General features: G+C 34.2%; 1 protein-coding gene across 1 annotated transcript in view; it reads right to left on the minus strand.

The window, feature by feature from the left end:
* ADAM7 (ADAM metallopeptidase domain 7) overlaps positions 1-15,584 on the minus strand; it is a 106,825-nt gene that overhangs the window by 40,206 nt on the left and 51,035 nt on the right. Inside the window, exons 8-9 of the mRNA XM_078068253.1 lie at positions 14,247-14,318; positions 2,523-2,692 (exon numbers count right to left, since the gene is read on the minus strand). Coding sequence (XP_077924379.1) covers positions 2,523-2,692; positions 14,247-14,318 — 242 coding nt within the window. The remainder of the gene's footprint in view (positions 1-2,522; positions 2,693-14,246; positions 14,319-15,584) is intronic.

A 15,584-nucleotide genomic window follows, 5' to 3' on the forward strand; every position in this document is an offset into this window, starting at 1 on the left:
TTTTATATATATTTTATGTATTTTCTATATATATAATTTATTTTATTTATAAATTTATAATTTTTATGTATTATTATATGTAAAATTATTTTTATATCATTACATTATTATATATATAAATATATATATATAAAATATAGGGGCGCCTGGGTGGCTCAGTCATTTAAGCTGTTGGTTTCGGCCCAGGTCACCATCCCAGGGTCCTGGGATCGAGTGCCACATCGGGCTCCTTGCTCAGCAGGGAGCCTGCTTCTCCCTCTCTCTCCCTCTGCTTGTGCTCTCTCTGTCAAATAAATAAAATCTTTAAAAAAAAAGTATATATATATACATATAAAATATATATAATATATTTTATATATATAATATATATTTTACATATTTTATATTTACATATATTTTATGTTATATATAAATTTATTATTTTTATATATCATATATAAAATATTATTTTTATATTATTATATTATATCATTATAATATATTATATTATATAAATATATAATATAAATATATTTATATTATATATTAATATAAATTGTTATATTATATCATTATATTAATTATTATATATATATTTTATATGTTATATATATTAATTATTATATAAAATTATAAAAAATTATATAAAATATATTATATCATATTATTATATTAATTATTATATAAAAATATTATATATAAAAATTATATATTATTATATTTAAAATTATATACAATTTGTATATAATTTTTATATATATTTATATATACTGTATTTATATAAATTTATAATTTATATATATTTATTATATATTTATATATAATTATATATATTATATAAATATATTCAATATTTATTAAATATATATTGAAATATAATTATATTTATATATAGAAATAGGTTTAATTATAAATAAATAAATATTTATTATAAATTATTATAAATATTTCTTTCTTTACTATTTTATGTCCTACATTTTTGTCTCAGTGTTTGCCTAGTATCTTGGAGGAATTTAGAATTTTGGTCTTCCTAGACTCTGGAGATCTTGGAAAAATACCACTTATGGAGATGCAACCTCAGAGCAAGCACAATCTGTATTCTGAATTTGCTCATGGTTACTTAAAAACAAAAACCACAACATGAAAATGCCATAGATATTGTCTTACCACTTCTAATGCTATGTGAATATAGATGAGAAGACATACAAAAACTGAACACATAAGAAGTCCCAAATATGATGTCCAATTAGATATTTAGAAGCACTTTTCTCATTTCCTTATTTGCAGACATACTATTGTTGTGAGAAACTACTGCTCAGAATAAGGGACATTCATGAAAGTAAAAAGTTTTTCGCTTATAGCCGTGTAATATTTCTAGACTAATTTATTAAGTATTTAAAAAAACATGTCCAAGAAATAGGCAAAGAGGCTAATCTTGTGCACAATGAAGGTTATGGTGATATTTTACTTTAACCTCTACAATTTTGGTGCATACTAGTGCATGAATATCTGAGTCCAAGTCAGGTACAACTATCCCCCGGAGATAACTGTGGGCCATCCCAGTTATGAAAATCAGAAATGATATTACTTTAGAGATGTGGTTCACTCTCATCAATCTGCCAAAGAGCTGGACCCAATCTCCATCTATAGGCTTTGGAAGGTTCACAGTTCCTAGTTCAAATTGAAAGAACATTTAGATAATGCTAGGAAGCACATTTGTAGGATGTGTTTGCAGACCTTAAGAAACACTGCTATTATAGGAAGATGAAGTAGGTAAAGTGGGTACCATTGTTATATAGTAGCCTTAAGGGCACCAGAAAAACTGCTAAAAGACTCCATTGCTCCAAAGTTGTGCTTTCATACTTTAATTAGGATAACAGAACTATGATTAACACAAGGTTAAAGTCAGTTCAGCTCCACAATTATTTATGATTTCCTAATAGGCTGAGTAGTGTGGTAGTTATTTTGAATTACAAAAATGATAAAAAAATCACCCCGCTTTCTTAGGAATGACCTAATATTGTAGATAAATCCAAATCTTTATTTACTTAGGAATATTAAAGTTGCGGCGGATTAGTAATCCACCATAATGAATAATAGAGGAGATGCTCTTGAAGTGCTATTCATTGGATAGAGATACTTCATTGAGGGAAAATTTCCAGAGAATGAGGTGCTTTCCCAGAAAGGTGGGTTTTGGGGAGCTTTGGAATGGCATAGCATGTAAGAACTAAGGGAGTTAGGGCTGGATGCTGATAAGTAAATTGATTCTAAAAGTACATTACTTATCTAATGACATTTTCAACCATGACCAGAAATGTAAATATATCATATGTTGGCTTTCTAGTATTAATCACTATTAGAAAGAAAGATTATTAAAAATTTCATTTTGAAATTTTATGTATAGCTAGACATACATTTTGTCACTGTGTACTATGCAAAAGTCAACTGTTTTAAAAAGTATTTTGTTGCTGTTCATTTGTTTTGTTTTCTTTTCTTTTTTATAATCCACCTAAAATATGCGGGAAAATAGAGTACTTACATACCTGAGTAATAGAACATGATCAAAATTATTCCTTTTTTTCAGGATTATTTCTTGCCAAGTTGAAAAACGCAATAAAGTATTTTCTATATTTGAATCTATGTCTATTTTATCTCCATTTGTCCACATTTCAAGGCCAACCAATGTCACATGAATGTCCAAGGTTTTATAAATCTGTCAAAGGAGAAATAAATTTTCATAGAGTCAAGTTACAGAAGGATCCTTCATTATTACTATATTCCTCTACAATAAAAAAAAGTAATTTTAACATGTGAGGTACATAAACAAAAAGTGTAGGTCTTATTTTACAAATGGTTATATTGAAACAGAATGTAGTGTAAATTGCCCAGAATACTGGGTGAATTGCCATGACCAACAAAAAAACTTAACTGAAATAAAAGACCTGATTACCTTTGAATATGATAAACCTTACAGACACTGGGCTCAAGATGTGTCTAGCATAAAAAAGTTAGTAAAGCTCTGAGATTATAACTGACCTGAAGATTTGAATTTACTAATAGTGGCACATAGAGGGATGAATCTTCTTTATTTATTTCTCTATTTAAGTCATTAGTTGGTTCTATGGCAGAATAGAATGTTGATATTGGTTTTCAAAAACCAAAAACCAGCTTAGCTGCCATATTTTGTTTGATTTTTTGGAACTACTTTGTTGTCTGAGAAATCTTTTTGGAGAGAGCTCAAAACAGGTACCAATAGCTATAGCTCATAAGCCTTTTTACCTCATTCCCATTTGCTTTTGTAAACACTAAGTTGGTAGATATTTTGATGCCAGCACAAAAGAAGACAGAGTTGAAGCAAATATTATATGAGGATTTTTGAGACAAAAAAATGTTATATAAATTTTATATTTCATAACAGCCAGTACAAAGTGGGTTGAAAGAAAGAATGAAGAACGATGAACACTGAGTTAATGATAAGGTCACTCACACAATATTAGTAGAGGATGCAATCAGTTACTAAGAAGTGTGATACATCATGGCTATAATAACATTGTGTTAATTTTCTACTTTTCTTAACCTGCATAATATGAATATATTGAATTTCATGTGTCAATGTAATAACCCAACAAAGTCATTTCATAAGCCTGAGACCTAAGCTTCCTTTAAACAATCATGAAGTTAGACTTTTAGTCAAATCATGATCTCAAATCCATACTGGAGCCTGTAATGTCCATTCCTTTTGATCCTGACCTTATTGTAGAATAAACCTTGAGTCAGGTCCCACAGAACAAGGATTTTTTTTTAAACCTGGTCTCATTGGAGTCTCTACAGTTCATGGGTAAGCTTTAGGTCCATAAAACTGGAGAAAGTACAAAATGGAAACAATAGTTACCATTTGTCATCCTACTAAGGCACTCTCTGCTAGTGAGAGCATACCCTATAAAATAAAACCATGCTGCATCTATGGAATGCTTGGATGGGTTTGGATATACATATTTGGGAGATTGTGAAGAGTTGATTCACTCTTCATAGTAGAGAAAAAAACTTTGAAATTTCTGAGATAAAGGGGTAAAGGCATGAAAATAAATGAGAGAGGATGCAGTAAAATAATGAGTATGGGCACTGTGGAGGATAAAGGATCAGTATGACTTCCCAATCTAAACTGAAAATCTTTAGTAAAAGTTCAGTAATATGCACCAGTTTTGTATTTATGTTTACTTTGGAGATCGAACCCAAAGAGAAAGACTGAGTCTTATATTTGTATCAGTGTTAGGGTAGTGATAAAGACAATTGCAAAATATAAGAAACAGGACAAGAGGAGCTTGAGCTGAGAGGTAGAGGAGCAGAGCAGATCACCCTCAGAGCAAAGCCAGTACCAGGCATGAGCCCTTCCATGCTACACACAGGCAGGGGGATTAATTCCACACAAAGCCAAGAGTAGCTCCTGGCCTTTTCTGATTGAATACTGGGAAATTGAGAGTAGCCCAGGCAAGAGAACTGAGACATAGCCCCACCCACTGTGAGGAGAGTCTTCTGGTTCCATCTGACCAAAAGAGCTAGTGACATTCCTGGAAGCTGTGTGAACCAATGGTGGCTTGAGCCAAGAGATGGGTGGATAGAGTTGATTACTCTCAGAAAAAAGCCAAATTGATTTTTGAGTTTGTGTTACGCTATTTTACTTTCACAAAAGACCTACATTAAAATCTGTTTCCACTGAACAAAAGAAATCTGAAGAGGATTTTTGCTTTTATGAGAAAGGGCAAAAAGCAAAACTAATGCTCAATGTTTGTTTTGTGGTGAGCCATTATAGAGGCAGCACACACCTCAGGTAGCTGGCACTGCCAAGCTCTTTCTCCAGGGACCACACTCAGAATCTCAGCATCAAGCCACTATAGCTTTGAAGTGTGTCTGTGAGCATCAGTGCTTTATCTCAATTTATTTTGTGCATTGATTAGCAAGATGTGTCCTAAGGTACCAGAAAAGCCTAAGAGAAGTTGTTTTTTAGCTCAGAAACATTCCCATATAAATTAATAGTAATTGCTTCTTAGCTTTATGCTATTTTGGCCTATGAAAGATTTAACAGGAATACTCTACTCTCAGATAGTGGGAGAAACCTATACCAGGTGTAAAGGCTTCCTGAGCTACACACAGGCAGGAGGATTAATTTTTAGCCAAGGCTGAGGGTAGCTTCTGGCACCTTCTAACTGGAGAGCCTGTTCGGGAAATTGAGAGTTGCCTGGAGTACCCACCCAGGCAAGGGAGATGAGCTATACCCTACCCACAGTGACGAGTGCCTTTTTGTCCCATCTGACTGAAGGTTGGTAAGACACCTGAAAGCTGTGCAGCTCAGAAAACTCAAGAAAGGCACAAGAGAAAAGCAGACATAGCCCACAGTCTGCAGAGCAAAGCCAGTGGTGTTGTTTGGCTGATGACCTTGGGGGCCAGTTCAGCTTAAATCAAGACAACAAAGATATATTCCAGTTTTAGAGCTGCTTCTCCCACTGCACGAGGGCAGGGAATCTAATTCATAATCCTGCTCATCACTGAATATAGTCTTCAGTCTGTCTAGTCTTCAGTCTGTCTAACCAGGCAGCCTAACCAGAGCACATGGGAAGCTGTGTAGCCCAATCAACAGTGTTATATACAAATGACACTTGGACAGAGAGCACAGCCCTTGACTTCCTCTGTAGAACAAAACTGGTGTCATTGTCTGATCAGGGAACTCCATGTATATTATGGCCTGCTTTGGGCCCCCAAACAATGAGCTGTATAGTCACATGGCCTTGTCCAGGGAAGCTAATTTATAGTCCCATTTTTATTGAATATAATACCCAGTCCCAAACATCTAGTAAGCCTGACCAAAAAATTCAGGCAACTGAGGAGTCCATCCTGCATCCTCACTTAGCAAGGGAACCAAGCCTGCATCTCCATCCTCAGAGCTCAAACAGTTGTCTCATCCAAAAATAGACCATAGTAGCAAGCCCAATCTTCCAAAGACATTATCTGCAAACACACACAGACACCCAACTGAGCTGACTGGTAAAGAACTGTCTCTGCCAAAGAAAATCTATACATCTGGAAGAGGCTCCCTGTTATCTGAATGTGCAGTACCAATGTAAGGAATCAAAGATCATGAAAAATTAGGTAAATCTGACTCCACCAAAAGAAACTGATAAAGCTCCAGTAACTGACCATAAAGAAACAGAGATCTATAAACTGTCAGGGACACAATTTGAATACTCGTCTAAGGAAGTTTAGTGGACTACAAGAAAACACAGACAGACAACTAAATAAAATTAGGAAAATAATGCATGAACAAAATGAAAAGTTTGACCATGTGGAAGAAAGAATTAGACAGTAGACATTACCCAGTGAGAGGAGCAAAATGAAAAAAAGAATGAAAAAGAGTGAAGAAAACCTACTGGAATTATGAGACACAATATAAAGATTCCATGAGAATTCTAGAAGGAGAAGAGAAAAAGAAAGGGATGGAAAGTATATTTAAAACAATAATGGCTGAAAACTTCCTGAACCTGGGGAGAGAAATAGACATCTAGATCCATGAAGCCTGAAAGACAAATAGATTAAACCAAATAGGGCTACATTAAGATACATTATAATTAAATCATCAAAAGTCAAAGATGAAAGAATTTTAACAGCAGCAGAGAAAAGAGAGGCATTACATATAAGGGAGCTCCCATATGACTATGGACAGATTTCTCAACAGAAACTTTTAAGGCAAAGAGATAATGTAATATCAAAGAAACTGTCAACCAAGAATACAATGGCTGGTAAAGGTGTCCTTCAGAAATGAAGGAGAGATAAAGACTTTCTTGAACAACCAAAAGCTGAGGAAGGGACTTCATTACCACCAGACCTGCCTTAGAAGAAATGCTGAAGGGAGTTCTTTGAGTAGAAGTAAAAAATGCTCATTAACATCATAAAAAACACAAAATGATAACATAAATCTCACTTCTAATGGTAAATATATAGTCATCATTAGATTCTGCAATTTGGTAATGGTGGTATATAACTCACAACTCTAGTTTAAAAGTCAAAAAAAATGAACATAGCAAAAAAACCCATAAATACAATATGTACAATGTTATTAGTTACAAAATATTAAAAAATATAAATTGAAACAGCAATAATGTAAAAGGTAAGGAGGATAAAAAGGGGAAGTGTAAAGTATATGAATTCTATTAAAGTTAAATTGTTATCAGTTTAAATTAGGATCTGATAAGTTTGATATTTTATGTAAACCTCATGATAATCTCAAGGGAAAATTTTCTGGTAATTAGATGAAAGAATACAATAAAGAAGCCAAAGCATACCAATACCAAAGACACCAAAATACAAAAAAGAACAGTAGGATAAGAAATGGGGAACAATGGATCTGTAAAATAACCAGAAAACAATTCACAAAATGGCAATAGTATGTCTTTACTTATTGATAATTACTTTAAATATGGACAAATTAAATTCTCCAATCAAAAGACATAGGTGGCTGAAGGGATTAAAAAAGCAAAATCCAACAATATACAACATACAAAAGACACGTTAGCCCTAAAGACACACATAGACTGAAAGTGAAGGGATGGAAAAAGACATTTCAAGCAAATGATAACCCCCCCCAAAACAAAGGTAATTATACATATATCAAAGTAGATTTTAAACTAAAAATGGCAAAAAGAGACAAAGGCCATTACATAATGATAAAAGAGTCAACACACATCAAGAAGACATAACTGTAAATATTTATGTGCCCAATATTGGAAAACCTAAATATACAAAGCAAAAACTAAGAGAACTGAAAGGAAAAATTTTAAAAAAATTTAATACTCCACACTGGACAATGGATAGATCATCCAGACAGAGAATCAATAAGTAATCAGTGCATTTGAACAATACCCTAGTCCTAATGGACCTAACAGATGTATACAGAACATTCTATCCAATAATAGCAGAATACATATTCTTATGTGTACATAGAATATTTTTTTAGAGTAGGCCATATGTTAGGTTTTAAAACAAGTCTAAGCAAATTCAAAAATCATGAAAAATCATACCAAGTATCTTTTCTGAAAATAATGGCATGGAACTAGAAACCAATAACAAGAGGAAAACTGGAAAATTCATGAACACATGGAAACTAAACAACACTCTCCTGAACAATCAATGGATCAAAGAAGAAATTAAAGGGGAAATAAAAGACCTTAAGACAAATGAAAATGGAAACATTTTGGGATGAAGAACTTATGAGATGCAGCAAAAACAGTTCTAAGAGAAAAGAAAGTTCATTACCATAATTGCCTACATTAAGAAGTAAGAAAGATCCTAGATGAACAACCTAACTCTATACCTTGAGGAACTATATAAACAACAACAACAACAACAACAACAGAGCCCAAACTTAGCCAAAGAAAGGAAATAATAAAGATTATAGGAGAAATACATGAAGTAGAGAACAGAAAACATTGGAAAAGATTAACCAAACTAAGAGTTGGTTCTTTAAAAAGATGAAGAAAATGGACACACCCTAGCTAAGACCAAGGAAAAAGATAAAGGACTAAAATCAACAAAATTATAAATGAAAAAAGAGGCATTACAATGGACACCACAGAAATTTAAAGGATAAGAGGCTGCTACGAACAACTATATGACAAAACCTGGATGCCTAGAAGAAATGCAAAAATTCTTGGAACTAAACTACTTACCAAGATCAAATCAAGTAGAAACTCTCGAATAGACCAATTACTAGTAAGGAGATTGAATCAGTGATCAACAATATCCTCAATATCCTAATGAAGAAAAGTCCAGGACTAGATAGCTTTACTGGTGAATTATACCAAACATTTAAAGAATTAATATCAATCATTCTCAAACTTTTCCAAAAAACTCAAAGAGGAGGAAACACTCCCAAACTCATTTTACAAGGCCAGCATTACCCTGATACCAAAGCCAGAAAATGATATTATTAGAAAAGAATACTGCAGGCTAATACCCTTGATGAGTATAAATGAAAAATTCTCCATAAAATACTACCAAACTGATTTCAGCAGCAGGTTAAAAGAATCATTCACATGATCAAGTGGAATTTATCCTTGGGATGTGAGGATCATTCAGCATAAGCAAACCAATGAATGTGACATATTACATTAATAGAATGAAAGCAATGAATCATAAGAATCGTATCTCAAATTGACAAAATTCATTTGTTATAAAAAAGAAAACTCTTAACAAATTAGGCATAGAAAGAACATATCTCAACATAATCAAGGCCAGTTATGACAAATCCACAGCTAACATCATGGTGAAAGGTTGAAAGCTTTTCCTCTAAGATTAAGAACAGGGGCATCCAACTCTTGATTTTGGCTCAGGTCATGATCTCAGGGTTGAGATCAAGCCCTGCGTTGGGCTCTGCACTGGGCATGGAGCCTGCTTAAGATTCTCTTCCTCTCTCTCTGCCCACTTCCCAGCTTGCATGCATTCAATCTCTCTCTCAAAAAAAAAAAAAAAAAAAAAAGAACATGAGTGTCCACTGTTAACACCCCTCCCTATTCCACATAGTACTGGAAGTCCTAGCTAGAACAATCAGACAAGAAAAAGAAATTAAAGGTATCAGAATTGGTAAGGAACCAGTAAAATTGCCTCTATTTTCAGCCATGATTTTAAATATAGAAAATCCTAAAGACAACCAACAATTGTTAGATCTAATCAATGAATTCAGTAAAGTCACAGGATATAAAATTAACATGCAAACATGCATTTCTGTACAATAACAAAGACATTTTTGAAAAAGAAATAAAGAGATTGATCCCATATACATGAACGTCAAAAACAATAAAATATCTAGGAATAAATTTAACTAAGGAGGTGAAAGATACCTATGCTAAAAATGATAAGTTGATAAGAGAAATCAAAGAAGACATAAATAAATGCAAAGCTGTCCTGTGTTCATAGATTGGAAGAATTAATATTGTTAAAATATCGATACTCCTGAAAGCCATTTATTTTATTTTTTTGAAAGCCATTTATATATTCAATGCAATCCTTATCAAGATTCCAATGACATTTTTTACAGAAGTAGAAAAAGCACTCCTAAAGTTTATATGGAACCACAAAACACCTCAAATAGTCAAAGAAATCCTGATAAAGACAAACAAAGCAGGAGCATCACACTTACTGATCTTAAGTTATACTATAAATCTAAAGTCATCAAAACAGTATGGTACTGGCATATAAACAGACAAATAGTTCAATGGAACAGAATCCAGAGCCCGGAAGTAAACCCAAGCATATACAGTCAACTAATATTTTTTAAAGATTCACTTACTTATTTTAGAGAGACAGAGTGTGTGTGAGTGGGGGGAGGGGAGAAGGATAGGGGAAGTAAACGCCCCGCTGAGTGTGGAGACCCATGTGGGGCTCAATCCCATGACCCTGAAATCATGACCTGAGCTGAAGCCAAGAGTTGGAAGCTCAACTGATTGAGCCACCCAGGTGTCCCTTACAGTCAACTAATATTTGACAAGGAAGTCAAGAATACTTAATAGAAAGCACAGTCTGTTCAATAAATGGCACTGTGTCATTGTGTATTCACAATGAATGAAACTGGACCCCTAACTTATACTACTCACAAAAATTAACTCAAAATGGATTAAAGACTTAAATTGAGTTTTACTACGAAAATCCTAGAAGAAAACATAGAGGTAAAGCTCCTTGACATGGGCCTTGGTAATGATTATTTGGATATGATGCCTAAAGCACAAGCAATAAAATAAGAAACAGTCAAGTGGGACTGCGTCAAACTAAAAAGCTTCTGCACAGCAAAAGAAACCAGTAAAAAGTGAAAAGACAACTTATGGAATGGGAAAATATATTTACAAGCCATATATCTGACAAGGGGTTGATATCCGGCACACATAAACAACTCATTAACTCAAAAAAACAAATATCTAATTCAAAAATGGGCAAAGTAACTGAATAGACATTTCTTCAAAAAAGGTACATGAAAGGCCAACAAGTGCATGAAAAGATTTTCAACATCACTAGTCATTAGGATAATGTGAATTAAAATCACAATCAGATACCGTCTCATGCTTGTTAGAATGGCCATCATAAAAAAGACAAGAGACAGGGGCGCCTGGGTGGCTCAGTCGTTAAGCGTCTGCCTTCGGCTCAGGTCATGATCCCGGGGTCCTGGGATCGAGCCCCGCATCGGGCTCCCTGCTCAGAGGGGAGTCTGCTTCTCTCTCTCCCACTCCCCCTGCTTGTGTTCCCTCTCTCGCTGTCTCTCTCTGTCAAATAAAAAAATAAAAAAAATCTAAAAAAAAAAAGACAAGAGACAACAAATGCCGGTATGGATGTAGAGAAAAGTGAACGCTTGTGCACTGTTGGTGGGATTGTAAATTGGTATAGCCATTATGGAAAACAGTATGGAAGATCATCAAAAATTTAAAAAATAACTATTATATGATCCAGCAATTCCACTTCTGGGAACATATCAAAGGAAACAAAAGCACTAATTCAAAAAGATATCTGCACTCCTATGTTTATATAAGCATTATTATATAATCAAAATATGAAAACAGTCTAGGTGTCCATCAATGGATGAATGGAAGAAGTTGTAGTAGATACATCAGTGGAATATTATTCGGCCATAAAAAATCAAGGATATCCTACCATTTTTGATAATATAGATTACCCTAGAGGGTATTATGCTAAGTGAAATAGGCAGACAGAGAAAGACAAACACTATATGACCTCACTTACATATGGAATTTTTAAAAAACAAAAAAAAATTCATAGGAAAAGTTAGTAGACTTGTGGTTACCACAGGTGGTGTGTAGAGAGAGGGGGAGATTGGAGGAAGGTGGTGAAAAGGTACAAACTTCCAGGGATAAGATAAATAAGTACTAGAGAGTACAACGTGATGACTACAGCTAACACTGCTGTATGATGGATAGGAACGTTTTTAAAAGAGTAGATACTTAGAGTTCTCATCACAAGAATTTTTTTTTCCCTTATTCTTTTGGGTTTTTCTTTTCATTGTATCTATTTGAGAAGATAGATGTTAGCTGAACCTACTGTGGTAATCATTTCACAATTTATGTAAATCAAACCATTATGCTGTATGCCATACTATACAGCAGTGTACGTCCGTTATTTCTCAATAAAACTGGAAAAAACGCCTAAAAACCTTGATAGGAGAAAAGATGGTTACAAAACCTGAAAGAATTATTGGAAAAATAGGATTAGACCCAAGTCATGAATCAACTTACAAAAACCCTTATCAATCAATCAATAAAAAGAAACAGGAGAAAACGGAGATGACTATGAGATGGAACCATTCCACTCCACATTGTTCCTACCTTTTAGAATAATATGGGGAGGATTTTTAATTTCCATAGACATAGATTTAAAGTTCGGAGAAATTTTACTTCTGGCTAAGATGTATAAAGTTGGAAAGAATGTTGCTTCTACCCTGACAAAAAGAAAAAGCCAGAGAATCTACAAAGTCATATATCAGACCATTAGTTAGTTGAGGTAACAGGGCAAATAGTAGCCTGAAATCTAAGGAAAGATCTCCTCCTGTGGGGAGAGATGGTACTAGAGCATCTCCCAGTGGCAGAGCATGATAAAAAGAGATGCTGAGCACCATATAAGACATAAGAAGAATTCACAAGACATTTGTAAGGAATTGCTAAAGGGTAAGTGTGGGATAAAATGAGCGTATAGGACCTTCTGAAAGACACAGACATAAGGAATTTCACACCTACTCTCAGAATCTTCTCCATGAGCCTCCTCTGGATGTGTATTAAACCATGGAGGGCAGAGTGGGAGACTAGAGAGACCCTCCCTTTGTGGTATAGGCCTGAAGGACAGGAGAAACTGTTGCTTTGGGAACATCTTTAAACCTACCAGACTCTTATTCTCCAGAGACACAAAGGCACTAAGCTTCTGCCAATATTTTTTTCTGTTCTAATCTCATTATTACTTCTTTCCTTGTGTTAACTGTGGGCTTAGTTTGTTCTTCTTTTTGTAGTTCCTTAAGGTATAACTTTAGTTGTTTATTTGCTATTTTCTTTTTAATTGATGTATGTATGCATTTACAACTACAAACTTTCCTCCTGGAGCTGCTTTTGCTGCATCTCATAAGTTTTGATATGTTTTGTTTCCATTTTTGTTAGTATCAAGATTTTTTTTTATTTTACCTTTCATTTATTCTTTGATCCATTTGTTGTTCAGGAATGTGTTCTTTAATTTCCACATATTTATAAATTTTCCAGTAATCTTGCTGTCATTGTACTTGATATAATTTCCATCTTTTTGAATTTGTTGAGGTTTGCCTTGTGGCCTGCTATATAATATACTATGAAATATTCCATCTGCTCTTGAGAAGAAATGGTGTATTCTGGTGCTCTTGGATGGAATATCCTGTATACACTTGTTGGCTTCATTTGGTCTATACTGTTGTTCAAAACCACTGTTTATTGGTTATCTGTCTGGATGACATATCAATTGTTGAGTGGGGCATTTTTTTTATGTTCCCAGAACTCAAGTGAAAACTGATTATTGCTGAAAGAAAGGGAAAGAAAAAAAAAACCTTCTGCCCCTGGAGGAGAGGCAGGAAGCTGTCCTAAGGCCAGAGCATTCAATGTCGCCTGCCAATGAAGGAAGAACACAGTGAGAATAATCTACCCAAAGACCCATGGATGACAGAGCTTTCCTAAGACAGGATAGATCAGGGCAACAAAACACTCTGGGTCCCATAACTAGGCTAGCAATCACTGAGTAACAAACAAGAACAGATTACTATTGAAGAAGAGATAAGAATGTGAGTGGAGACATTGATCATTGGCCTTTGATAAAGGCCTGAAGTTGAGGGTGAAGCAGAAACAAGCTCTCCAACAATGCTAGGTTATAGAACAGTGACTTTAAATGCATTAGTGGATTTGATTTATGCAATAATATGAATATTCAAGTCTTTATACACTGCTTTATAAATTTTGTGATTAGTAACCAATCTTTGAAACCTCCTTAAATATTAAATGTCATTTACTTAGAAAACCAAAGCCTCAGTGCTGTGGTTCATTTATTGCTGTGAATTTTTCATGGATTTTGGCTAATTAATACACATGGTGAATTTTTGTATTTTGGGCTGTCTCAATATCGAGATTACCACAAAATCCAACAGCTATCTATCTTAAAAGGTTTCTTCTATTTTGCACTTTTAGCTTGATTCAAACTGTATTAGATCTTACCATGTTGACAAAATTGACCATTCCCCAAATTCTGTTCCTCAGTTTAGTGTGAGGATGATTATTCCTTTGATACTGGAAATAAAACATCAGATCAACATTCATTAATAATAGGAGATGAATAAAAACTCAACAAAATACCTCACTCACTATGAGATATTTCCAAGGGTGGGGGGACTTATTGGCATTCTTTCTGGCCAGCTAAAAATCTGGGCAAATTATACAGAATTATATTTTTGATATCAAATAACTAGATATAGCAGTTTCTAAGGACATGCTTCAGCTTAGCACTACTTTAAGGTTTTCTTCATAACCTTATTCCCTTTTCACATTACAATATATTACAGTACATTGATTTATTAAACCAACTAATAAATGTTCTTTAGAGTCCATATTTATCATGCTGATGAAACAAAACTTATTAAAGCTCCACAGAAACCATTATATTGCAAATAAAGCAGATACTTTATCAGCCCTTCTATGTTCATGGTTGTCACAAACTAAGGAATGTAATCAAGGACCACCCTAAAGCCAGAGATGTGATGGAGAAGGACAGGAAATTGTGGCTCCCCCTTCTCTCCAGAGAAAGGCTGAGAAGACAAAGTGGACTTTCCTCCTCCAGCCTATTCTGTCTTTTTTCCCCTTCTAACAAATGGATTTTCCATTTGTGCCATCAGGGCCTTGTTCTTAGCATGATCAATTTAGACCTGATAAAATATACCTTATAAAAATAACAAAAGTATCCTGTAGGGATAAATGCCAAATGATCAAGCTTGTTTCATAATAAAAAGTAAAAGAAACATGGCTTTTCTGAATCCTGCAAGTATCCTCCAGTTACTTGCTCCATTGCTCTCCTGTTATCTCATATATCTAAATACCTCAAAGACATAACATTAGACTCTCCTCACTTCTCATTTCCCATTCATTCCTCAATCTACTATCATTAGTTTAACTGCCTCTATTTCATTAAAACTATTCTTGACAGGAACATAAATGGCCTCCTAGTTATCCAATCTGTTGAACTCATCTTCCTCATCTTCCTGGTCATCTTGTCTACCTTTAATATTGAACATTTTGTCTTTGGAGAAATTTCTTATCACCTTGGTTGCTAATACCCTATCACTCTTAGTGTTTTATTGTACAGAGGTGTCTTTTTTTCCACCATCCCCTTAAGTTCTGGATGGCAAATATAGTTTCACACCAGGATTCTTAGTGACCAATTGGTAGTGCTTGCCTAAAATACATAGTTGAGAAAGATCCTGAGCCTATCTTAGAGATCACAGTGATAGGGTACTTTATCAGTCAGTGATATCCACCCATGGGGGTATGGGAAAGAAAGGG

This window comes from Halichoerus grypus, chromosome 3 (genome assembly GCF_964656455.1).
Source record: "Halichoerus grypus chromosome 3, mHalGry1.hap1.1, whole genome shotgun sequence".
Lineage (NCBI taxonomy): Eukaryota > Metazoa > Chordata > Mammalia > Carnivora > Phocidae > Halichoerus > Halichoerus grypus.